The 26,901-nt window shown below is 43.8% G+C and overlaps 2 protein-coding genes and 1 long non-coding RNA gene across 11 annotated transcripts in view; 1 reads left to right on the top strand and 2 right to left on the bottom strand.

Annotated features, from left to right (window-relative positions):
• Positions 1-23,820, top strand: part of LOC124059442 — a 36,154-nt gene extending 12,334 nt beyond the window's left edge. Inside the window, exons 3-5 of one of the 2 annotated variants that reach the window (XR_006843393.1) lie at positions 17,337-17,763; positions 22,653-22,855; positions 23,763-23,820. This is a non-coding gene — a long non-coding RNA (uncharacterized LOC124059442). Of the gene's footprint in view, positions 1-17,336; positions 18,517-22,652; positions 22,856-23,762 lie in introns of those variants that run through there. The other variant, XR_006843392.1, reaches the window with a different exon arrangement.
• zbtb16b (zinc finger and BTB domain containing 16b) lies at positions 1,844-21,099 on the bottom strand. 2 transcript variants are annotated; one of them, XM_046389419.1, is made up of 8 exons: positions 20,954-21,099; positions 18,511-19,783; positions 15,983-16,080; positions 13,965-14,072; positions 13,552-13,638; positions 6,466-6,636; positions 5,187-5,354; positions 1,844-4,496 (listed from the first exon to the last, which is right to left on the bottom strand). In XM_046389419.1, the coding sequence occupies exons 2-8, from the start codon at positions 19,686-19,688 to the stop codon at positions 4,267-4,269; spliced, it is 2,040 nt and encodes a 679-aa protein (XP_046245375.1). In that variant the 5' UTR covers positions 19,689-19,783; positions 20,954-21,099; the 3' UTR covers positions 1,844-4,266. The 2 variants fall into 2 exon arrangements, with proteins under 2 accessions (XP_046245375.1, XP_046245376.1); XM_046389420.1 differs by lacking the exon at positions 13,965-14,072.
• Positions 23,482-26,901, bottom strand: part of ncam1b (neural cell adhesion molecule 1b) — a 66,012-nt gene continuing 62,592 nt past the window's right edge. For 5 of the 7 annotated variants that reach the window (XM_046389410.1, XM_046389412.1, XM_046389411.1 and 2 more), the window contains one exon: positions 23,482-25,577. In XM_046389410.1, the coding sequence (XP_046245366.1) occupies positions 25,457-25,577 (121 nt within the window). In that variant the 3' untranslated portion in view covers positions 23,482-25,456. The remainder of the gene's footprint in view (positions 25,578-26,901) is intronic. The other 2 variants (XR_006843391.1, XM_046389415.1) reach the window with 2 other exon arrangements.

Genomic DNA, 26,901 nt, shown 5'->3' with positions numbered 1-26,901 from the left:
TCCCCCAAGTGTTTGTGCTGTGATTCGGTGGACATGAGTTTATTAGAAGTGAATGGAGTCGTATACTGTCAATTATCCCTGTGGCAAAACCGAGCGAGCTTTAAAATGACAGAGCACTAAAAAACAAGAGAGTGCGATAATTGAAGGGAGAAACTGTAAACACTGCAGGCTGGAATTTAGCTGACAGGGTTTAAGTCATACAGCCAGAAAATAGATTACACAATAAAACATTCACAGTGTACTCAGAGGCTTCTTTATGGTAAAATAAAGAGGAGACGGAAAAGGAATCCAAAGGAACGCTGGAACGCTAGACTATAACCTCCCAAAGGCTTTAGGAAGACATAAAAACGCAACATCAAAAAAATGTACGGTAAACGCTGTCAGTACTTGTAATTAAGAGGTCGCACTCTCACTGTGCTGTGCAGGGAGCAGAGGCAGACCTGATATGCTGATTCTTAGCTCCTAACACATCTGGGATAAAACACAGGCCAGCTGTGGCTCCGGCAGTGTGCCATCAGAGGTCACCGCGGATCCTGGAGTGACTCCAGCTGTTTGCAAGTTGCCCAGATGACACAAACTCTGTAAACAGCTTGAGACTGTGAAGGTTTGTGGCAGGAGCCAATAAACCGTTAAGAGGGATCAGCAGCATTGTCTTGGTCCAGATGATGGGCAGGGCTATGGCAGCGCTGTAGAAGTGAAATGTGCAGGTTGAACTAGGACCACAGAGGCTGTGTTAAACCATACGCCAATGTTTCCCATTGCGGGGGGTGGGGGGGTCGTGGACATGGTCGTGCACCCCATGCAAAGACTAAAGCTCAACAGATTTAAAGCCTCTCTGTAAATGCTAGCATGGTTGTGTAATGCAGCACCAATGTCATTGTTGTGGCTGTTTCCAAAAAAAAAAAAAAGAACTTAGACTTAAGACTTACTTAGTTAAATCAAACAGTTTAATCAGTTAGTTAATAGTAATTGATAAAAAGTTGAAATTGTTAGCTAAAAGAATTGGATTAATGGCTAAAATAGCTAAAAGTCCAATCAGAAATCCCATACTAACAGTAAGCTAAAACAGCATGTGGGATTTTTTTTAGGATGTCCAAAACCTTAGTGTGAAACCAGAAATATGCTTTTTTTCCCCCAAGGAAATACAATAGTATAATACTGTGTACTGTAGTATGCAAGCACTGGACACTGCTGGCACAAATATCCCACAATCCAATGCAACAGTGACAACAACACATGGTGTTATGTCAAAAACACTTGTTGAAGTGTTACTGATTCTGTAAGTGTAGGTATAAAGTGTAAGCGTCAAGTTGACTTTGCTAACCATATTTAGCATATATTTTTTAATTAGTTCAATTTTGGCTTGGGTTACCATGGTTACACACGGTCTCCAGCTGGCCAGGTGACTCTCGTGAAGTGACGTGACACGCACTGAGCAGTATGTGTCTGAAAAGACAGATACTGCTGCTTATGCATACACACGTGTGTTGATCGTTAGTACGCATTCTCAGCATGAGAAAAGTAGTGGATAAATATTTAAAATAGCTACACGTGATGGATAAATGGTTGAAACCTCCACATGCTCCCACAGGACAAATGGTGGAGGTTTGAACGCAGAGTTGACCAGACCAGTGTAAACAATGACAGGTTGTAAGAAAGAAAAGAATCACAACAGTATCTGCTTTTATATGATCAGTTGAGTTCGGTAACATCTAGTTAAAAATCCATCCAAACGAACACATTTGGTGCAGGCTGGGCGGTGCTGGCGAATGGGTGAGTTCGTCACTGACGGACTGTTGGGAACCTTTTGCCAGAAACGGAAACAGCAGGCAGATGAGACCAGTTGCATAAAATAGTAACTTGTTTTATTCTTTTTTTAACCATGCCACCGAACACTGACGCATACAGAGTTGTGCCTGAATCCACACTGAGAAAACACTTTCACACACTGTGTTACAAAGCTGTAATGAAGAGGGATTTTACTGCACACATGGCAAGAAGAACAACCCTGATTGGATACCAGGTCGAGCTTTGATCTGGCCCTGAGGTAGACAGACATTGACATAATCTAAACAATGCTAATCACATCCTTCTAGGACACATCAAATAAAAGGACATCTGCATTTATCACAACATAGAAAGATCAAAGAAAAACCCCTTTTCAAACAAAAGTGCTCTATTTCTTTTGGTCCACCAAGGAAATCCAGTTATAGTGCATGTTCATGTCGAATAGATACAGTGAATGTGTGTCCTCATGGCACGGGGTGTTGTTGGCTACTTAAGAAGGCATTGGTAATGCCCACAGGTGCCAAGGTTTGCTATACACACAGTTTTCATCCAGAACTCTCAGTCCATTGTCACTTTGAAGGGAACAAATTCGATGCGAGTTCCAAGCAATTTTTGATGTGAGACGACACGCTTGTCTCAGAGTATCAGCCACGATCACAGTATGTTGCTTCCAGTTGCAATGTTCAGACAAAGTGGATCTACATGGCAGTCTATCTTTAATTAACAATAAACAAACACCCAGAAACAACTACCAATAGCACAGACCCATGTACTCAAGCACATCAATGCTCTACTTATAAAAGAGGCACAAGGGAGGGATCTTAATCAAATCAGAGACTTATAAAACACGCACATGAAGATGTTTCTCAAATCATACCAAATGTAAACAGATAGCAAATTACTGTAATACAAAAATACAACATGTTTAAATCTATAAGGCCTGTATTAGGCTCACATAAGGGAATAACATACCATGACAGTTTGTACATTACAGCTACACTATAACTGACAATAACCTGCTCATAGTGATTCAATGTCAGAATTTTCTTTTCAGGTTTTATATAAAAAAAAAAACAAAAACAAAACAAACAACAACGTCTTTTCATGTTTTCTTCAGTTTTCTCCTAGAAAATTCGGATTCTGTGATTTTTATAAGACATCTATACATAGTTAATGATAAAAAAACTACACATACAGCTGTGTTGAGGCTGTTAGCATTTTTTACACACTGTTTGACCATTTAAATTATCGTGTATTTGTTAGAAAATTAAATCCACTGATGGATGGATAATTTGCAGTCGGCCTAAAACAAACGGCGAAAAGTGAGGGGAGGTAGAGCTCGCTCTACTCGAAATCATCCCAAGAGACACTGTGTGATGAAAACCAACACATATTTGGTAACAAATAAACAACATATAAATAGCAAAACCTGTTACATCGCAAGAGGAACTGAAATTGTAAGCCAGCTACCTCGAAACAATAACACCCACTGCAAGAAAGACAAGGCAGTTAAAGAGATCAAGCTTATGAGGTCAAAACGTGGCAGCCATTCAAGTAAAACATGCAGAAAATAAACAACTCCAAAGTAAAAACCCAACAGCAGAAAAAAAAGAAAAAAAAAAAAGAAACAGAAATCACAGGAATTTATGAGCCAAAATGTTGCCAAGTTCAGCCAATCAAGCCTTTGTGGAATTAAGTCCAACATCTACTGCACAATCATAGAAGATGACTCGGCTTTGCCTCACGGTTCAGCAGTCATTCAAAAAAAGCTCCTGCTACACATACAGGTCAGCAGTCGCAGCCGTTGTCGCATTGAGTTTAACCACAGTGGATCCTTTAGAGATACGCTTATCACCAACAAAACTGTGCGTGTGTTTGTATGCTCGTGCGCACTAGGGCTGAAACAGGTCTGTCGGAAAACAACTTGCGAGCAATTTCATTCATCGCTTTATCGTTCAAGTCTTTTTTTTTTTTTCCTTGGGAGGATAATTGTGAATATTCCTGCCTCTTAAAATGCAAGATTTTGCTGCTTTTCTCTGTTTTATGTCATAATCAGAATCTCTTTGGACTGGACTGTTGGTCGGGCCAAACTCTGTTATTTGTTAGACATCAGCTCGTCACCGAAATGTGAATGTTTTCTGATATTTCCCAGAACAAGCGATTCATCACTTGGTAGTAAAAATAATAACTGACAATCAAACTGATCATTAATAACAGCCCTAGTTTAGTGTGTACGCAAATTCGTATTCGTGCTTGCGTGTCTCTCTCGTCAGGTAAAAACCTTGTATCTCCCAGAATGACAAATTCCCACAATGCATTTTTCAGTTTATCCAAAAAGAGTTTGATTTTTTTTTTCCTTAAACCCACGGAGAAACATGTAATCTTTCAGCATGGAAAAAAAAAACAAATCAGCGACACCAGAGTTACAAGGTTTTCACCCGACAGGGACAGTATGTGTGCGTGGAGTCCAAGTCCTGCTCAGACGTAACAGACGTACAGGTAAGTCTTTTCTATCCGCCAGTCCGCCGGCACGTCCTCCGGTTTGTGGCCCTTCATGTGCTTCTGCATGGCGGCCAGGCTCGGGCAGAAGTCCTGGCAGATGGTGCACTGGTACGGAGACGCTCCGTTGTGAGTGCGCAGGTGCTTGATCATAGCCGAGTAGTCTCTGGACCGTTGGTGACACAGCTTGCACTCGAATGGCTTCTCACCTGAAAAATTCAACAATGCGTCATTAACCTTGTAGACCTGGAGTCAGAGGTCCGGCCAGGTGAAACGGGATTCACCTCCATTTCAGTCCACTGTACTCGTCATGGTGTTGCGTTTGTGTGCCGGGACTGGACCTATATCGGTTTGCCTTCAGACTGATATTAGATATTGGCACGTCAGCTTTATCACCACAAATAGGCAGATACGACAGATGTTTTTGTCAGTAAGATGCCATCTGAAATAAAATGTACATGTGCACTCTGTACATTTCCTCTGAAACGGCTTTGAACATTGACAAACCTTCAAAATTTAATGGTTGATATTTACTGCATTTACTTTACATTTCAACAAAATCTTTAATGTTCTTTATCACGAATGCAGTTGTTTTACTTACTAAAACTGACATTACTCGTGTTTTATGGGAAACACAACAGTCCCATGAAAAGACCGAGACCATAAATGCCCCAGTCTGACTCTTGGTAGTTCCCTTCCCTGCCTGTTGCACTCGGTCTCAAGTCATTGTTGTTCTGACTGAAGATGTAAATCTTTAAAAACAGATCATAAATATGCAGTTGCATTTTTTTAAAAGTAGTTTTCAGAACTCGGCTGCTCTTTTTAGTAAACATTACTCAGACAGCAGTGAAAGGTAGATTTGCGCGTGGGGGACTACTGTTTCGTCTCGGAGCCCTCACCTGTATGTACACGGTAGTGTGTTTCTAGCTGGTGTTTGAGGCTGAACCTCTTCCCGCAGCCGTTGCACTCGTAAGGCTTCTCTCCTGTGTGGATGCGTTTATGGCCCCTCAGCGTGCCGTCGTCTCTGAAGCAGCTCCCGCAGAATTCGCACTCAAACGGGTGATCGCCTGAAAACACAATCGTGTCGTGGCAGCAGCAGCAGCAGCCGCCGCAACACCGACGCAGCCCATTATCGTGGGATCACATTAAAGGCTAACTTGGCACGACATGGTATGGTGCATACGTAGCTGCACGGGTCAAACAGTCACAGAGCCCTTTTCTGCACATGCATATCAAGAGGGGAAATAATGTGCTTTCAGACGTCGCTAATGTTATGACATGAGGACACTCCTCTTGGCTGTCTGCTAATAGCTAATAAAAGTCCTCCAGGCATGTGCTGCTCTGTTCTGTTCTCTATACTGTAGTTAATCTATTTCTCTCCTAGGCTGAGGATTTGACTCATCTCCAATGACCTATGTGCCTCATTATCTCAGTGTCCACAGCAACAGCCAAGTCAGAGGATACATTGCTCTCCTCATTACAGGCCGATTCTGCTCAATCCCCCACCCCACTGTGGAGCAGATGACATTTACAAAATGTTACTTCCAAGCAGAATGGCATACAAACAAGATACGCTGCCATGGCCAAAACTCCATTCACTTCTGTCTCTTCACATCAATTATGTATTTCTCCTGTCTAGACATCAAGTCGTCGTGACAGCTGGGAGTGTTATTTAAGGTAAAAGAAGAAAGGGGGACATCTTTTCAGTAAATATCTCTCCGTCTCCTGCGGCACTAAGACTCACCCTCGGTAGAACACACAGACAAGTCATTTCCATTTGCTTTTCCTTCAATATTTATTTGGGTTTCCTCTATCATTTTGGGTGAACCACACTAGAACTGACAGCCGTGAATTGCAGAAGCCCAAAGGCTGTCTAAGAACCCAAAATATAAACAGGATGAAATTGCCCAAAATATGCACCGGCCATAACGGTACAGTGCTGTCATCAGAGAGGTGAGTCATCTTATAGAGAAGGGAAATGGAGGGTGGGAGAGGATGCATGCAAAATTGACTAAAACCTCAAAGCCAGTAACCTAAGGAAATTAACCCATATACAAAAATAAATACAGGCGTCTTTGTTTCTTCTCCAAAATATGCACGCGCGTTACGCCACGCGTTCGCATGTTGTACGACAGGCGATAGAGTTCACGATGATGGTGCGAACGATCCGGCTCTTACCCGTGTGCGAGCGCAAGTGTCTTTTGAGGGTGGTGTGGCTGGGGAAGGGGCGGTCGCAGTGGCTACAGATGTAGCTGTGCATGCCTGCATGGACCTCCATGTGCTGCTGCAGGGCCTTCTGGGTCTGGAAGCGCTTTGCACACAGCAGACAGAACACCGCCATGTCAGTCCCTGGAGAACGCACAAGACACAGACACAGTTATTTCAGTACCATACACAGACAGGGCCTTAAGTGGGAAAACTGGGTCACTTCAACTTTGTGTGAGTCCTCTGAGGGAAAAGCTTCTTTCAAAGAGCAAGTGCCTCTACCTAAACTAACTCCCCTAAAAGCCCAGAGGCACTTTCAACTGTGAGTCTTTATACGTTCTATTTTAAACCATGAAAGTCATTGTTTTCTTTAAGAATTTCCCACACAATGCACAGCATGCCAATCACACAATCAATGGCTCCTTCCTGGTGTGTTAGATGTGTAATTATTCTCTTCATTCCCCATCAGGAGTCAGCTCCAGCCTGTGAAGTCCTCTGTCTCTGTGCTCAAAGAGCGGCTGATAGTAGCTCCACCCTAAATGATGCCTACACTATGTGCTCTGTGCAGAATGTTAAGTAGTGATATCAAGCCATTAAAGGCAGGACTGCAGGAAAAAACACAATCCAGTTTAATCCTGTGTGTGACCTGGCATCTCTTTGGGGCTGCTTTCCTGTTGCACGGAGTGTGGAGAGGAATACAGATAGGGAGACGCTGGCAGGGTAGCTCAAGTCAAAATGGCTATGTGCAGAAGCTCCATTGGCTGTCATACAGTCAGCACTTGATCTACAGGCTGTGTATGTCAAATCCATTCTGGCGTTCAGACTGATGCAAATTCATACGTGTGGTAAGACTGAGAGACGGGTTAATCAGCGGTGTTGGATATAATGTGCATGTCCTGGAGATTGAGGCTTTAATGTGAGATTATGAGGTCCTTATTTCTCTGTCTGCTCAGGTTGCAGATCATTTACAATGCTAGCAGGTCCCATTGCTCCTGACTCAGATTCAATCAGACATCTCCAGCGGAGGATCATTAGTAAACAGAGGACTGTGCCAGCACTTCATTGGAATTCAAGTGGGGTTGCTGTGTCGCATTTAAAATGCAGTCTGATGAGGTCCACTAAATCAAATCATTTGTTACTGTTATTGAAGTGCCTTGAGGCAACTGGCAATTAAATTGGAATTAACGTAGGGAAAGGGATACAGCACACTCATACTAAGAGGGAAGAGTGTCAGACACTTGCTTTAGGTTCTATCAAGTTAACAGACAAGTAGAAAGAAAAAGAAACAAATCAAGCAAATTCACATTTTCAGGGATAAATCAGAAACATCCACTGTGTATTGTTTACTAATCCACGTTTCACAGTTTGCTCCAACAAAGCAAGACGCCCTTTTAGACTTCACATTTCACAGACAAACACAATTTGGCAGAGAAGCACAAAAGCCTCCTCTTTGAAATTGTGGCGTTTCGTTTCGAACCTGATTTTTGAAATTTTCCCCTCAACACGGCACTAAAGTAACTGATCATTCCTAATCATTAACAGGAAAAAAAAAAAGACAGGATGAAAGACATTCCCTGATCTTAACAATCCTGCAGGGAGGCGATCCGGTAGAATGAACTGCACCTGTTCAGAGGCTTTAGCCTGTGGACTTTGGCACAAAGGGCACACAATGAGGTTCAGGCCCTCATTGACCAAGCCCATTAGTCATAGGCTCCTCGCGCAACTCCTACAATCCCTGTCTTTATGCTGTCGCCTAATGACCAAGGCCCTTTCTCACCCACGGATCACAATATTTTAGTTGAAGACAAAAGACCCTCCATTCTCAACGCCTCTGCACCCTCCCCACTGCCCTTATCCGCTGACCATACAGGAAATCCTTTCACTGTCTGACCAGCCTCTCTTTCTGCCTGAGTCGTACCTAACTAAAGCCAGTCCGCTATGCACTGTGCAAACAGTGGAGTCTGGATAATGATCTATCTAAAAATGGCTAAAGACATTTGAGAAGCGTGAAATGTGGTCTCTGCATAACCTGTGGAGTGGAGCCTTCGCCCACTTTAACCAGTTTCTGTGGTAATATTCCATGCGGCCAGCAGGGGGAGTGCTTTCTGTTCTAATGTGCCCAGGTTAGTTTAGCTGCAGGCAGATCCCTCCAACAACTGAAAAACACTCTCCACCTTGTAGATAACTTCAAAGCTACTTTAATCAGTCCTCTCTCCACTCTCTCTTTATTAACTAACGTATATTGCAAATGCTTGTTTGGATGCAGCCTGCATATTTTGTTCTGTCTGCTCTGAAAGTTTTAACATCCCGGTTTCTTTGTGGAGGTAAAGCGTTACTCCCTGACACACTCGCAGACTCCTACAGATGTATATCCTGATCCTTCTGTTGCCAACAATACTGAAACTTGAGTAAAAGAAATATGACAAATATTCTGTCACAAGCATCTCACTCTTGATCTCACACTGACACACGGTGACAACAGCTCAGCAGTCATTTTTGGTTTTATTCTGTGCAGTTGATGCTGAAAATAAAAATAACAAATAATATCTTGAAGTGTAAACAAAAACCTTCGGAGGCAGGGAAGTGTTTGTGTGTGTGTGTGTGTGTTTGTTGGTGGTGGCATTTCGCCGTGCTGCGCTCTGTTAACTTTTCAAACAAAAAGGATTTGCTGTTGTAGAGTTTTCCAGTAAGCTTTGGTAATAAGTGCAGAGGAGCTCCTTTATGAGAGAATAAGCCCTAAAGTTGGCTGTCATTGCCCCCTGCTTTCTCACCCTTAACTGGACAATGGGCTTGGGATTTGGGTTTTAAGGCAGAGGATGACCCCTGACCCTTGGTCCTCAATGGGGTAAATACCATGTAATCAATGGTATTCCTCAAAGGCTGGAAAGTTGACTGAGCATTGTTTAGTGGGAGGGAACAGCGGGAATAATGATTTACTTTCAAGCAATGCTGCTGCGAGGGCAGAAAATCTAAACATTTACTGTGTGTATTACATTACTGAACTGCTTGTCGGATGCACAGTTAGGTTGGTAATTCAGGACGGTCTGAGGCTGTCATGCTTTTTCAGCATTTCTCCACCAAGACTGTGTGTATGCTCATGTGATTTAACATGGTCTGCCTTCATACATCTGCCACTTATTCAGTCCAGCCGAGGTGGGAGCCAGCCACGCTCTCACGCTGCCTAAGAAACAAAACCATGTGTCTAGGCAACCAGATAGGATCATGGTCCTTGTTGGGGTGAAGTGTCCAAGCTAATCCCTTCATTCACAAATAAGCGCAGCCTGTTTCTTTTCAAGCGGCAAACAAAAGTTTTCCCACCCTGAGAATCTGGGAGTAAACCCACTGCAAATTGAACAAGAGATTGTATTCAGTGACAACAGCAAATCTGTATAATTTCTTCTGCGTTAATCCTAACTTCAGTGTCTGGAGCCCACCGATTAAACTGATTGATTTGTGAATAATTTGTCTTTTCATATTTGCTGAAATGTGTGGAAACAAAACATGTAATTTGAACTGCAATTTAGCAGATAATTGGCATTATTTCTAATAAATACTTGCAGAATTTTACATTTGTTTCACAATTTGCAGTATCACATCATGTCCGATCCTGTCCACCAGCTACAGGATGCAGTGTGAAGATGCTATAAACCGCGTCCTAAGGCCCTGCTCGGCGCGGTGTGCTCTCTGTCTGCCAGCTCACTGACATGACTCGCTTAAACATACACAGTCATGCAGGCCACATTATGTGCTAGACCTCACATGACCCTGTGCATTCATGCTACTGTAAGTGTTCATGCAGACAGCTCCCAGTAGATGTGGCAGCTCCAGACACACACAAAACACAACAGTACCTTAAACAACCCTGAGCGCTCATCAGTAGACTGCTAATCTACCCGAGTGAGGAACAACCGACTTAATAATTAATGCAACAAGAGATACGTTGCGTGTGTTTAACCACCATTCCATGGATCGGTTCATTGAGGCCACACACACACACAGTTTCATTTGACTGGATTCCTAGAATGTTTACAATATTTTCTTAATCTGCTATATTGCACTCCACTTGAAATTGCAGGGCATCTGGGGGCTTTGTGTATCGTGACACTCAGTGCAAATAAATACTGGCGGCACATTTGCCAAACAGAGCACAGTTCAATTCAGTTTAAGGCTTGTATGAATTACAACCAGGCATTAACAGGAGGGTGCAGCATGATGACGGACATGCAATTAGGCCAGCTAAAAGATCTGCATGAAGAGGGCTGCATTATAAAGCCCGAGCTGTATCTGAATGGACTACAGGACTTTTTAATTAGGGCTCAGACAGAAGGTAATATTATTCACTTGATGAAGCAGCCTGTAATGTGTGGAAACAGCAGCAGGGCAGCTGCTGTGAGTACACAAAGGCAGCACTCTTACGGCCTTTGCCTTGAAGGCAAGGTGGCAAAATGGTTAGCCAGCATGGTTTGGAGCAAATGCAGTCAATTTCTGTGCGTGCGGTAGATAAGCTACAGTCTTGGGTTTTCCAAAACTGAAAGCTCAGTGCCCCAGAGCCTCGACTTGCCCTGATGAAACAAACCCCTTTGTTGGGAGAGCAATTCGGAGACAGATCCATTCTTTTATTTTGGGCACTGACAAGTAGGTCAGAGGAGACTATGACAGTGCTGTGGTGAGAAGTAAACAGCAGCACATGATGTTGTTTTCCTCTCAGTCCTGGCATCCAACACCAGCAGCAATCCTCTTGCACTCAGGAAGTCCTCACATAGCCCCTACCCCCTTCCCTTCCCTTCCCACAGTCCACTCCGCCCCCGACCCCCTCCCCCACCCCCCTTTGATCTCTAACTTCAGCAACCCACGGCCATTCACCTCTGACATATCAAAATGGTGAAAGAGACTTTCACTGTAGTCAGCGTTGCCAAATTGCTTCAGAGTAAGGTCCCCCAAATGTAGTATAATTTCCCCTCCAGAGGAGGTGGGCAGCAGTGTTGCAGCTGCTGAGGTCTGACAAGTGTTAATCTGCTAAGAGGGAACTCATTTGGCACACTGGTTATGCCACATGGCAAATTAAAGCCGATCGGCACTGTAACGCTGAAAGATCCTGCGTTTTTAGGAGAAATAAAATCCAGGTTGTGAATCTTTGCGTTGAGTTAGAACAATGTCATAGCTTTTCCCCCGCATAGCGTCAACACGGTTGATAATATTACCTGTAGCTAATGTCAGCATTGGCTGTGAAACCAATAAGTGACAGTATAAAAGGGTCATGCGTCACAGCGGGCCGAGCTGAGATCATGACAAAATGAGAGAGTAATGCCCTTCTGTACCCTGCTCTGGATACTCTGCCAAGCTGAAATGGAGCTCTGGATGTTTACAACTCGGGCAGATGAAGGTAGAAACTTCTGGGCATCGTTAACACCCCTCCATGTCCATGTCCATTAAGTATTCATACTGTGTGTGCCACCTGGAGTTACAGTTACATGCCAGTGCTCCTCAGAGGGTTATCACCTTTCTCTGACAGTAGCAGAAAAGGTGTGGATTCAGACACTATCAGGTATATGTACCGTCTAACAACAATACAGCTTTTTTTAAAGATTTAATCATTTTTAATTGGTGGCAATAAATTGGTTATCAGTGCTTTTAAGAGCGGTACTGAACCCATGCTTGGCATTTTGTTTTTAAAAAAATGACCATAGTGCTCATAGTTGAAGCTGTCTTTCGAAGAGTGTCGGGAGTCAATTCATGCTAAGGGTTCTTCCTGTTTACTCAAACAGCAAAAAAAAAAGCAGCGTAAACCAGGTTAGCAGAAAATACACACCAACCGCAAAAATGTTAAAATGTTGGCACACAACCTGCAAAATGTCCTTATATTTGTTTATTCTTCTGGGTTATTACTGAAGCTTTTATGTTCGCTTGTGTGGTGAGATTTTAGCATTTTGATTTACATATTTTACTGATTTGTTCTATGTAATGTACGTATTTATACGTATATTTTTTTCCCACATTTTGTATCTCAGGGAAAAGTCTGTGTTTATGTTTCGCCTGACTACATGATAGATTATCCCTCAGATAACAAAGCTAGGCTAATGTTAATAGACGATGCATTAAAAAATGACTCATTAAACATTAATAAGGGTCTTAAAGACAGCTTAAAAACCCTCTAATAAAGTGGCACCAAAAGTAATAATACAGTAAGAATACAAATACTTATCAACTGATACTGCTGAAATACTACTTAAAATACTACTTTTGAAAGTCATTTGTTTGCTTTGCCTTTTCCTTGATCATTCAGCTTCTGTTTATTAGGTTATACACTTAAATCACCCTGTTTTTTATCTTGTCTTTACATTTTTTGTTTTCTTCTTTCTATAAAGCACTTAACAATTTGCATTTTGGAAAAGTGGCGTGTTTTAAGTTTGTGTGCCACAAACGCTACAGAGCTCAGATGAAAAGATGAAAATGACTTCAGCTACTCAGGCAAGAGCCCAGAGAGTGAATCACGTCACCACGTTCAGGTTTGTGCTGCCACTTTGGCCAAAAATCACAACTTCTAAGAAAGAAAGAAAAAATAAACTTTACATTCATCCCGTTGCCAGCTGTTAATACCAGACATTCACATTCATTCACACGCAAGAAAACGTTGTGACACAAACATTTTCTGAATTAGAGATGATTTGGAAAACAAAGGGTGTTCATCGTGTTGTTGAGTGTGTGAGCGTAAATAATTCCACAGGCAGGAGGCGAGGATTGTATGTCTGTGAAACTGTAATGCTGGCGCTGTAAAGCTCCGGCCGTGGCAAAGTGGCATGCAGTGGGCCTGGATGCCAGGAGATATTAGTGGGTGATATGTGAGAGGGCCTCCTACCTCCCTGTTGATAAATTATGGAGCATCATGACAGGAACAGTTTAACCCAGCCAGCATGACAGGCAAGTTTAGACCCAGTGATCACAAGTCCCGTAGTCACGGCTTACTCGACAGCTCAATGCAGGCTGCCCACTTTAAACATAATGTGTGTGTGTGTGTGAGTGAAGAGAGCGTTTGTGCATGCACACATGTGTGTAAAGTACCTGTGTGTGTTTGCCTGTGGGCTTCCAGGGCATCCTCAGAGGAGAACGTTGCTCCACACTGATCACACACCAGCGCCTCCGCAGGAGCTGTAGACGAAATTAAATTTATAAGAGCGCGTCTCGATTAGACAGTGAACATGTGTGTTTTTAACTGTAGAGCAGATCAGTTCATTTAGCGTTCAGGGAGGACTGTGGCAAAGAGGAGGAACAAAAGGTGCCCCGTCACCAAATAGCACCGATTGTCACACACTTGCGCTTTTCAGGTGTTAACACGAGGAAGCAAATGCGCAGGGTACAATGGAGCCAGTGGAAAGCGCCATAAAAACACAACTCAGGACAAACAAAAGCACCAGACAGGGTGCAACGGCCCTTCTTCTTTACAAAAAAGAGCCGAGCTGAAGAGTTTTATTTACCGTGCCCTGTTATCAGTCTCTGAACAGTGAGCAGACTGTCTGCCTGAGAGGCCACAGAAGGACTGGGTGTTCTCTCTACAGCAGACGCTTCCCGCCTACGGCACATCCCTTTATCAAAAAAAAAAAAAAAAAAAAAAGGAAAAAAAAAAAAACAGTTCAGAGTCAACACCCCAAATCCCATCGCATGCACTGTAACTACATTTCCCAGTTCACCTTTGGAATGCCCTTGTCTGTTGTGATGAAGACATGAAAGAGACAAGTATGCATACTGCTTGCAGAAATGTTGAATCCTTGTTCTGCACTCACCTCACACCTGCTCAGACACATAGGACAGATATGCACGCACACACACACACATTCTCTCCATCCCTCACACACACACACACACACAGCTGTTTGGATGTGGGTTGGCTCTCACAGAGATGTAAATCGGTTGCAGATCCATACTGGCCCAGGGCTCATTCACTGATCTATTTTCTGCTCAGCTGGCTTTAAATGAAGTTAAAATGACTCATTAAAACACCCACAAGCTTTGGGAACTCTGAGCGCTACAGCCTAAATGTGGTCCTCTTTCAACTCTTACGATGCCTCTACACACAGACACTGTGCCACTGTTCCCATTGCTGCTCACAAATAACAAAAAAAAGCCCCAATCTGTTCATTTCTAAAAACAACAATTTTTGAAAACAAACTGTTACTGTTTTGGAAGTCTGGCTTTTGTTACATGCAGCAAAAATAACCCTCGGTAGACAGTAGTGTTATATAGTAAGAAGTAACACTAGAGCAGTGTTGTAGATCCTGATGTTGTGTGACGCTGTCCAGTGTGGTGTGTTGTGTTGTGTGAGATTGTGTGATAAGGGAAGAAGAGAACATAGTGCATTGTCTTGTGCAGTCAAAGGCACGGAGTGTGCTCTCATCCATAAACCATCAAACTGTCTCCAGACGCGGCTGCAATCGTCCTCCATCAAAACACTTTGTCTGGCATACCAAAATAAGAGCCAGCATCGAGCTGAATACCAAATCAGCCCATTAGAGCAGTGGAGCACTCGCTCCTTAGCAACCAGCGGGATCTAAGGCTGCTATACCGAAATACACAGTGACAAAGAAATGAGATCCACATCTCCTTTTTTTTTTTTTGTAGTATTATGGGTTTGACACGTTGGGATGGGGAGAGTTTATGCAAAAATTCAAATTAGGTTAAAGGTGCTGCTGTCGCGGATGTCGCTGCGAATTGAAAATCAAAGCCTGTTGTCGAGGTCTGAGAGTAACGCGGGGCAATACGTGCGTTTAGGGTTACGTGGAGGGTACACGGGAGGGGAAGAAGGGGACAGTTCAGGTGAAGTTTATGGAAGCAGATTTTCTCTCATCTGTCAGCAGAATGTCACCCCCCGAACAATCCTCAGAGAGGAGGCGGGAGAGGACAGGGGGCCTCGCCTTGTCTATACACATATTCCAACTGAGGTTTCTGTTTTAGTTTCATTTTTAGTCTCTGATCCCCCCCCCCAACCCCCCACCCCCACCAACCCCCGCCTCCCCACCCCGCTCCTCTTTCTCTATTTTGGATAAAGTAGCTGGGAGAGCAGTCAGGTCTGATTAAGTCTGCATTTGGGTACAGTGTGTTCCTGGACACACATCTGCGAGCGAGCCATCACACACGCTTCGGAACACTGGCAGAACACCCAGGCCTGCCGGCAGCTGATGATGTCATCACTCAGAAGGGGCAGAGCTGGCGAGCCGCCAGAGTCTCCGAAAAAACACAGAAACGATTCAAACGGAGAGACACACAGAGAGCGGTGGGGGGGTGGAGGGAGGGAGGGAGGGAGAGGTACACAGACCTAAGCATGGAAAAGAAAGCATGATCCAAGTATTCGGAGCAGCACTAACTGGTAGGAGGAAGAGGAGGATGAGGATGGGGGGGGTGGGAGTAGTATGAACAGGTGCATTTGAAAGGCCACACTATCAAGAGGCTTCATAAGCACTGAATACTCTGAGATGAGAGTGTGAGAGTTACTAAGTACCTGTGTGCGACAGCATGTGCATCCGCAGCCGCATGCTGTCCTGGAAGTGTTTGCCACAGTATTCACAGCCGTGGCCTTTCTCCTCGTTATGCAGCCTCCTGTGGAAAGACAAACACTAATGTGAGTGTGTTAACAGAGACGAGAACAGAGCGAAAAACGCACTCGTGATAATAAAAGTACCTCGTTTCTGTGCCTTTTTTTTTTCTTTTCTTTTTCTCCCCCTTTTCTGTAAGGTCTCCCAAACCCAGAAGCATCATTGTGCCCGTAACAAGAGGAGCATGTTTTAATTCCGGCAAGAATCTCTGACTGAATGCAACATCATTAGTGTAAGAGGCCCTTGGAGTTGTGAATCACAACGCATGAATGCTAAAAGAACACAGACAATAGGATATCTGGCTAATTTCAGAGTGCAGACATACGCGTGCCTGCACCCGCCAGCACTGCAAGACACTGAGGCCCGCACACACACACACACACACACACACACTCAGACTACATGCACGCAAAACCACATCCCAACATGCACACACACTTATCCTGTAACTGCAATGAAAAGGAGAAAAGAAGATGATTCGCTGAAGCTCCGCCGGCAGCAAAACCTATCATATCATATCACACACATCCAAGCATGCAAGGCATCTGTACTGTTATCCTTGTATCACCCCACTAACAGCAGAGGAAATGGCCTCATAAGAGCCCGGGATTGAACACACTGTGGACAAAATAAATCCCCAGATGGAATCTAACGTGTGAAATCCACATTAAAATATGAAGGACACAGAATAATCAGGCGCACTTTTTTTTTTTTTTGTTTTTGTCTTTTTAAGTATGAAGATTTGACCAACTTTTTAAGATGATCAACGTGATGGTTTGCATCAGACTTTCAGAAATCAAAAATTTGGAGGAGCAGTCTGAGGTGACAACCACATAAACATGATGTACACATATTCCCTTTCTTCACACAATATTTAATAAAGGCAAAAAAATATGGCGCATCCTGGTGGCCTGGGGGTTTAAAGCACTGACCATGTAGTCACAAAGTTCGAGTCCTGCATTTCACCTTCCCATTGTTTCTGTCTTCCTCTCTACCAAAGTAATATACCACAAATATGACCAAAAAATATTTAAAAAGGCAAAAAAAATACTGTGTTCACCATACAATGTAATGATGTTATTTTAATTCCACAGTTAATTTCAGAGGTTTCGGTAGCCTAAATAAGCTGAAATACCAGTGGTTGCAGTTTTGTATTGTCATCCCCATTGTAGGCATCATATGTTAACAAAAAAAAAAAAAGAGTACTGCATATTTCTAAATCTGGAACATAATTTCTCTCTTTTGGTTTCTTTACTTTAGTGGAACGTCTTGAAGCAAAAATTCCAAACCAAATCTGCTAAATCCCTGAAGTTTGTCGTACTGAAACCGTGCCGGGAGAATACAGGAGGAGAGCACCACAAAATGTCAATCCGCAGACCAGGTGTATGCTCAGTGACCTGGTTACAGACACACAGAAACTTCATCACATCCTCAAGCTGCGCCACCAATGCAGCTCCTTCAAGCCGCGGACGTCCGCCTGTCTCCACGAGTACGAAACTCGCCTCGCCGAGTATCCCACAGGATGCTTCGTTTCAGCACAGCTCTGGAGCGACACGAGACCGAAATGTCAGGCACAGGTGTGCCGACAGAGGAAGACAATCATAAGGCAGCTCCCCTTCTGGCTCACAGACCGTCTTGGTTCTAATGATTAGTGATGAGTCAAACGCCGCCAAGCTCGCACAATTATGTAAGCATCTGCAATCAAGCCTAATGAGATTTGTCATTGAGCCCCTCTGTAACTTTTTTGTGTTTTCTGTGACAAAATCTAAACTGACAAGTACATAAATAAAGGACAAACAGACGAAAACAAAAGAAAAAAAAAACAGAGCAAGTCGTGAAGCAGAAGTTATCCATCATCGAGTCGAAGCGTCCGGCCCCGGTCCCCGCTGAGAGGCTCCTCTCCGCTGATGCAGAGGAATGCATATCAAATAGCCTGGGAGGCAGCCTGTTGTGTGAGACACGCTTCTACACAAATAATCAAACGGATTTTTTGTGAAATCGGGCTTTTTAAGTAACGGCGCTATGTGACACCAAGGCCTCTTTATATCAAATCCCTCACAAAGACCCGATTGAAAACTTCCCGAGACGTCTCACTGTTAAGACATGAGAGCAGGTGTCCCCGAGAATAAATTAACATATCTGCTGGTGCTCCTCCCAGCTGTTAGCTCTCATAGTATTTTAACATGAAAACACACGTCTGTCAGTAAAAATGCAGCGCAGTGGTTGTTTTCTTCTTGTTTCTCTTCTTACAGCAAAATGTCACTGAGACTACAATTGTGCCCTCTTTCTTTTGGCTTTGACAAGTGATTACCCAACTGTAGTCACGTTTTCATTCAGTTTCATTTTCCATTACTTGAGACAGTTAAAATCGGTTTCAAATATACTGTGATGCTGCAGGAAAATGTTTGTACATAAATGTGTGTGTTACTGTTACCTGTGCTGCTCCATGGCCTGCCGGCTGTGCAGCTGAAGCCCACACTCGCCACAACACTGCTGGCCTTGAGCCGGGCTCTCGTGCCTCATCCCTGCTGCAAACTGGCCCAGCCTGCTGAGGAGCTCTCTGTGCAGCAAGCCCTGGTGCAGCAGGCCGCTGTAGGCCCTCGGGTCCAGCGGTACGCCCAGGGACGGGGCCACTGAAACAGACACAGGCAGCATCCCCTCCCCTGTGTGGTTGGAGGGGACAGAGTATATGGAGGCCAGATGCTTCTCAGCGATCCCGGGGAAACAGTCAAGGGAGTTGCCCACCACTTGTCCTCCGTCTTCGGGGCCTGAGTGCAGCTCTCGAGCGCTGGTGATCACGCTGCCTCTCAGGGGCGTCCCAGGGCCCTCGTCTCTGGGCTGGTCTGACATGCAGCTTCCCTCCCCGGTGCTGGAGGACCTGCCCTCGCAGCCGTTGGTATCGTCCACTTGCATGTTCTCTGATTTTATGCTCACGGCAGGATCCAGGGACGAGGTCTGGGATAACTCTGCGCCGCGGCGCTCAGGCCGCCGGGAGCTCTCCATGTCGACCTCCGTGTCCAGCTTGGGGCTCGATTCGGGAGCCGCCTCGGGCTCCGGACCAGGAGAGCTCCTCTCCGTCATGTGGTACAGTGCCAGGTGGTGCAGGGCGGTCGGAGTGGTGCGGTTGGTTCCGTCCTGAATGGAATGCTTCTTGGACATTAACATGTGCCTCCAGTGCCTGGCCCGGCTGTGGTCACCGTGGTCTCCGGAGCTGTGATTCCTCACAGCCGCCTCCTCGCTCTGCTCCGCCTGGATGGTCTCCAGCACCTTCAGGCACTGCTCCTCCAGGTACTCGATCTCCAGGATCTCAGCGGCGTACAGCAGGTCGTCCAGGTCCTCGGCCGTGGCCTGGAGCGAGGCGGTGTAGGCGTACTCCAGGATCTGCTGGAAGGTCTTGGGGGACAGGAAGTCCAGGGCGTAGCGCAGGCTGCTGCGGTGGAACAAGATCTCGAACATTTTGCTGGTGCAGGCCAGCACGGTGCGATGCGCCGGGAACTCCTGGCCGTCCACTGTGATGATGACATCACACAAGGTGCCGGTCAGACGCATCTGATTGGCCCGTTGCAGAAGCGTGCTGGGGTGAGTGGGATTGTGGAGCTGGAGCACACCCATGTTTGTCAGACCCGTATCCACTCGGACTTCTGCTGAGCCCACGCATGAGGTGTGGCTGTCCTACCTGCTTCGCTTGCCTTCAGCTGGTTGCAGGTCTGTGGTTTGGGCGGAGGGCGGAGGGTGGAGGGGATAGAGGATCATTAGTGTCTGTCTGCCTCACAGTGTGATGTAAAAAGCAGTTAATTATACTCCAGTGTCCACCACATGGTCAGTCAGTAGGAATATTTTAAAGATAATATCACCCCCCAAAAAACATCAAATACAATATATATAGTTTATATGTATAAACTACCGCTTGATCTCTTCAGGGGTTTTTACCAAGCATGTTTGTTTATTTTAATCAAGAACCAAACATGGACAACAACAGGTCGATAAGCGCGAAGCAACAGTTTCCATTGCAGGTGATTAGTCTGAGGTCTCGTTGAGCGGTCACGTCGCTGTAATAACGTCTGCATACTGAGAGGTGACGGTTCAATTTATCAAGCGCCCCCCTCTTTCACACACACACACACACACACTCAACAGGTAGGCCTGCTATTAACAAACGCCTCGGAGGGCTGATTAGTTCATTTAGGCTGCACACGTGCGTGATTAGACGCGTTAAAGACAATTAAGCCGCTCTTGCTAAAAATCCATAAATAAGTTATAAAACTATCAGACTGATGAACGCGTGCGGGCCAAACGCGACCCCGGCACGGATTTTCATCTCTCACGTTTGAACACCTGAACGTCAGTGTGAGTGATGACACGGCTCGTGCTGCCGGACCGCTCGTGTGCACCTCGAGTGATGCTGACAGGCTGCATCCTCAACTAACCGCAACATCAGAGCGCATCAGGTGCAGACGCGCAAATCCGCCTTTATTACCCAAACACGTCGCGACAAATTAACCTCCGCTGCGCGCTTTACTTACTGACTGCGCGGCGTTTGAGCCGACGCGGTGCCGTCTGAAAACGAAAGCCCCAATTTAGCCAAAATAGTCCACTGATGAGCTCGGCGGACCGGACAGTCTGCGATTCAGTCCGAGCTTTTATCAAGTTTGCAAAATCCTAAATCCGACTGCGGCCAAAAACTTAGGTCCGTTTCCACGTGTGCGCTGTAAAGGGGGGAAATTATAACAAACCCGCCCTACAAAAGTGGCATTGTCTTAAAATATTAATTGTTCAAATGAGTCAAGAGACCGAAAAGTAGTTGACCGGAGCGGAATCGCCGGACTGAAACGATGAGCGGAAGGCTTGAAAGTGGCGGCTGTCACAGTTGTTCTTACCTCTCCGTCTCCTAACGTCCTCCGCTGATTATCCGGGCAACATCATGCTTACACATTTCACAGTACCCGCTCCAAACTCAGTCCTGCTCCAAGTAAGCAAATCATCACCCAGCCGCGACAGTCAAACCAGAGGGGGGAAGAGCGAGACATCCGAGTGGGATTTTCAAAATAAAAGCATGACCTCAGCTCCACGTGTTGAAATGTGTCTCGACAAGAGGGAATTGTTGGTGGGGGTGGGGGGTTGTTAAGAATAAAAGGGAAGAACGACTAGGAAACTATTGGATTGATTAGCTGATGAAGATGAGATGCCCAGTGAATAAATGATGAGAAACATCCGTAAACATGCCCTCGGCTCGGGAGAACTTTGGTGAAATCAGGACCATCAAATTAAAATGAAGGCGGACCAGATGGTGTTAGTCATTAAAGTTATGTTTCAGTATTATAAAATTTTGTTTAACTCGTGGTTGGATGCAGTTTCAATCAAAATATATGCAATAAAACGGTTTAGATACATTTTTGACATTTCATCGGATGTTTGCTGGATGATGACGTGTTCGCAGATGAGATTTAAGAAGTAAAAAGGCTGCGACTGTAGTTCTTTAAGATGTTCACCATGTGGTCAGCTGAGGTCAACAGCTTCAGTCCAAACCGAAGTCTCCAACATTGTTAAATTATTTTATTTTTTTACATAACTGTAAAGTCTAAATGCTTTTACAAAGGGTTCTCCACACTACTGAATATTAAATCCATTTTCTTTATTCTTTCTTCATTGTTGACATTAAAGCAGGCAAATGTTGAGTTTGAGTTAAACAAGTTTTTAATTCACAGAATGCAAAGTACATTTACTCGGTTTTGAGATGCTTATACTTCACTTGAGTACGCGTGTTTTCTGGCACTTTACAACACAATGTTTCTCATGTACATTTAACTTTGGAACATGATATAAAAAAGCTGAAAATGTAGTGTGTTACTGTAACAATACTATTTTAAAATATAAGAATTCTTTCCGCATAACGACTGATTATATTTTTAACAGTTCCAGTTCATACGTGCAATTGTTTTCTGTACTTTTGCTGAAATAATATTTAAATGAAGGACTTTCGGTTGTGATGGAGCTTTTTTAGGTTGTGATGGAAGAAGTGTTCAGTTGTTTTACTTACTTCTGAGTTCAGAATTATAAGTAAGGTGTTATCGTCAAAATACACTTAAAGTACATAAATAACGTTTAAGTACTAATGATGCAGAACAGATCACTTCAGCATGTGGAGGTAATTTTGCCTGCTTTCCTTTCAGATATCTTGATCCGTAATAACACATCATTGAGAATTTCCCCACCGTGGGACTAACAAAGGCCTGTCTTATAATTATCTGACTATTATTGAGTACTGGTTGTAATTTCAATTAATCTGAATCTGTAGACCACCAACCAATAACTAAAGCTGTCAAAATAAAATACCAACAAATGGTACTTAGGTCCAGTAGGCCGATGTCTATCAGTGGTGGTATTGATACTTTTACTTGAGTGGATGACCTGAATACTTCTTCCGTCTCTATGAGAATAAATCCCCTGAAACTCTGTTGAAGTTTATCAGGAATAACTTCAGCAGTAGTTCCAGCTCTGGATAAAATGAGTGAAAACTTTTTTTTTAAATTTCTCACATATTAATAAAATCCCCATCAATTCTCCCTCTTTACCCAGGTTTGTCTTTACCTTTTACTTTGATGGCCTCATCGATCAACTTCCTGTCTCATCTCGGCTGCCTACCGCTGACTTGATTGGCTGCAAACCATCACCGGGGCGACGTCACGGCTCTGAATGATCGCCCTCTGCTCCTCTTCTCTCCATCCAGGCTGCAATCAGAGACATCTACAGGTCACCTGGACTACCGGCAGGCGGACCAGGTTAGGACCTGTTTGTTGTCCTGGAATAAGAGACCGGTGAATGCGGCGGATATAAAACTCAAAAACCAAATCGCGTTTAACAGGTCACGCTCGAGAGAAATAAAAATTAGGTAAGAGGGTACAGGGGAGAGTGAGACAGGATGCCGGGTCAGCGCTGGCCGCTGTTGTTGTTGACACTTTGTTGACACAGCACCGGTTTACGGGTTCATGTGACCTAAGAGATACCGAGGGGAGGAATGCCACAGCTGAAAATATCAAGCCCTCACTGGTACATAGTATTTTGACATCCTAGCCTGGAAGTGTTAACCTTACTCCTGCACAAACATGCATTATGTAACACGTGTTTATTTGCTCCTCATGTATCTGCACAAGTAGCCCGAGGATTTTCCAGCCTCAACATAACCTGTTTGCACTGTAACCTTTCTGTAAATAGTCCTGTGTGTCCATGACATGGCGAAAGTGGGAGAGAAAATCCAAAAACAGGCATTTACTGACACCTAGTGTCCACGTTTTGTCACTACAAGCTGTGGATTTTAGGGAGGACATGGTTTCTTTAAAAAAGGGGGATAAAAAAGAAAAAAAAGCAACAGTAATTGAAACTAATGACAAAATGGGCCAGGACAAAATTAGATTCGGAAACCATTTTTTATTTTGTAAATGGGTTAGCACTCAGAGAGTACACAACAGATATTTTCTGAGTTTGACCCAATAAAACCAAAAGGAACATCCAGAGATGAGGGAGCAAGGTGGTCTGTTAACATCAGAAAGGTGAGTAAAACTCACATCACTCTGCTATACATCACACGTCGTGTTCAGTTCTCTCCTTACGTGTATTATCTAAAGCTTTATCTTTAAACAAACAAACAAACAAACAAAAAAAAAAACAAGGTTTGATTTCCTGTTTCAGATGGACCACCCTGCTTCCTGCCAGTGGCATCCTCAACTTGTCAAGCAGTCGCTCTTGGTGAGTGATTTTTGTACAAAAAAGACAAAAAATTAAGAAAAAAAAAAAAAAAAGAAATCCAAAGACCACATTACAGAACACTTTAATAACAACGGGAGGGGGGGGGGAAATGAAAACAATGTGCAGTGACGCCAGAACAAGCCCCTAAGGTAACACTCATTAAATTAATTTGAGATATGATATTTTCCCCCCAAACGAACATGGGCACGTCTATCTGCCTTTATAGTTATACATTATGAAGTACTGGCTGAATTCATGCCAAGGCTCAAAACACCTCCCTTCACTACAGCTGGCAATATATAGTGCTGTGACCAGAGACGGACAGTTTTATACACTACACGTGTTATAATGACCACATTAGTCCATTTATCATACTTTTCTTCGAATAATACAATATATTAAATAAAAAGAATAGGCTAACTCTCTCACGACAAAGCTATGCAGATTATCATAGAAACTGATGACGAGACAATCTATTGACACACAGGCACGGTGCACAAGCTTGCAGGCAGGAAATGGAAAATAAATCTTTTGTAGTTTTTAAATAGTACAAAAATGCTTTTCTTTTTCTTTCTTTCTTTTTTTTTTTTTCTTTTTTTTTTGCTTCAAAAACACAACTCAAAGTACGAAGCCAGACCTCTGATCTGCTTTCATGTGAGGAAGAAACAATAGCTATTGTAGTTGTTGCCCTCCAAACAAATACTTGGCTTATATTTAGCGCAAGATCATAAGACATTCGCTTGATTTGCGGTTCTTCATCCCTTGGCTGAGCATCAGTGACTGACTGAATACATCTGATCGTAAAATGGGCCAAATGTGATCTGATGATGCACACACACACCCTTTCAGTGTGTGCGGTTCTCCCGTCGGTCTTCTTCCTCCTGCAGCAGGCTTTGGGTTAATCCTGTGTTTTCATAAACATAACAAACAAGGTTCTAATCCCAACACTGAACTCGAGCCTATGTTTAATCGATGCCAGTGTGTGTCTGCGAGAGATGACACATCCCTGTAACGGACAAAGCGAAATCAGAAACCTTGTAAACAAAACTTTACAACCATACAACCACTTGCGGGTCAGACATGCAGAACAAGCTATTTAATGAGACTAGCCCACCAAAATAAGAGTCGAAACTTAAAAAAAAAAAAAAAAAGCAAACAGTTTCACATTTGAACATGAAAATAAGAAAAATAATTTCTAAATATAGTCAGTTTTTGTTTTTTTACATTTCTCATAATTCACTACTTGTGTGCGCTTGTAACTCAAACTCAAAGCGCAAAGGAAAGTAGTCTAATTTCACATATTTACCGAGCGATCATTATAATAAGAGATAATTCTTAACGATCTCTTTGTCCTGACTAGTTAAATAAAATAACAATAAAAAAATAAGATAAATCTCTTCTGACCTAAAGATAAACTCCTTGGGTGTAGTAAACATTTCATGAACGAACCAGTAACGAAGCACAGCCAAAGTGCGCTCTAACCAATCGACGTGTGTGTGTGTGTGTGTGCGTGTGTGTGTGTGTGTTGTTTTAAACATGTAGTTAAGGGCACTGGAAATCAAAACTCCTGCAGTGTTTCTCACTCGATGCTGCTGCAAAAAATGTTTCGGGTTGGGCTGGGGTTTTCCCCCGGCCCATCATGCTTTGCTCTCAGTGGGGTTTGTCTGTATGACACTGTTGTGTTCTGCAGCGATCTCCGTCACGGCGTTTGATAAGTCTGCCTCCTCCAGTTTGCCTTTCTCATCAGAGAAAATCTTCCTGCAAGTGGAAAAAAAAAAAAACGAGAGAGTGCAAAATCAGAAATCTGGCCGTCTCTGGCAAGAAAACAAAATGTCTCAGCAAAACACTTACGGTGAACACAAATTTAACCATTTATTCTCAATGACGTCTTCACCCAATATGTAAGAAGACACCATATGTACTTAGAGGTCTTTTTACATATTTCTTCACCACCTTGACAACAGTCAGATAAAATTAAACAAACAGATAATGATATATAATCCATCCCCATCTAAAACAAACTGTTTAGCAAATGTTATCAATTAATCAGTTTGGCTCTACTTCAAAGAGACTGTGATGGCACAGTAAACAAGCTCTGGGCTTGTGCTATGTGATACCCCTGTTCATCTCAAAGCAGTGCAGCACAGTGTCTACATCCTGCCTGCAGCTCCTCTCTCTCTCTTCTGCGGTTCAGAGCGGGAAAACACCACCGTCCAGCCTCTGTTCTCTTTAGCAGAGCTGCAGAGTTGGTGAGGGTTTAGGCAACATTCAGAGGCACACACTTACTGCCTGAGACAAAACATTTTGTCATGGAAATCAAGCCCCTTTAAGACATGGAACACGCAACACTGCCGGTTTCATTCATCCGTTAAAGTGTTTTGTCATTCAGACAGACATGGGGGTTTATTACGGCTTCATTCGGGCATGACAGGGCCGTCGATGGAAAAAGCCTCGATGCTTGTGCGATGTCGCCATCTGGTGCACGAGAGGGGGAGGTAGCACCACCGAATTGGAAAGCAATGATATCGACAGGCAGCATCAGTGAATGATTTTAAAACCTTTCTTTCCCTTTTGAAGTGTTTATTAATGACCACTGTGAGCTAGAGGAGCGCTCAGTAAATGGCCTGAGTTTCATAATTTATTACTGAATTCTCCTGTTTAATTCACAGTGGCAGTGTGTCAAGTTGGGACTCTTGTTTAATTAGCATTAATTCGGTCCTTTACCGGGCATGAATGAAAGTCAAAAATGCAGAGAGGCAGGGAAAATATTTTGTCACAACAGCAGGGGGGAAAAGATTATTTTAATGGGTTGGGGGGGTGAAAAAACCCCACTCAAAATAATTTTCTGAAGCTGCTCTACAATTCTGATGAAGCCCTCCTGACGAAGCACACTGCACAGCTTTAATTTAATCTGGACTTGTGCCGCGTTGGACCTTACTGACTCCGACCTGGTAATGCTGTCGTCGTTACTTAGACTTAACCGTTAAAATTTTCATCACGATTACGTCATAAGGTACATGTCTGAAAGGGGCTCGACTTTTCTTTTGGTGAATGTTGCAAAGCTGGAGACCCCACAGTGGTC

Source organism: Scatophagus argus, chromosome 5 (genome assembly GCF_020382885.2).
Source record: "Scatophagus argus isolate fScaArg1 chromosome 5, fScaArg1.pri, whole genome shotgun sequence".
Lineage (NCBI taxonomy): Eukaryota > Metazoa > Chordata > Actinopteri > Scatophagidae > Scatophagus > Scatophagus argus.
Note: the sequence above shows the minus strand (reverse complement) of the source record. Positions and strands in the feature narration are given on the sequence as shown.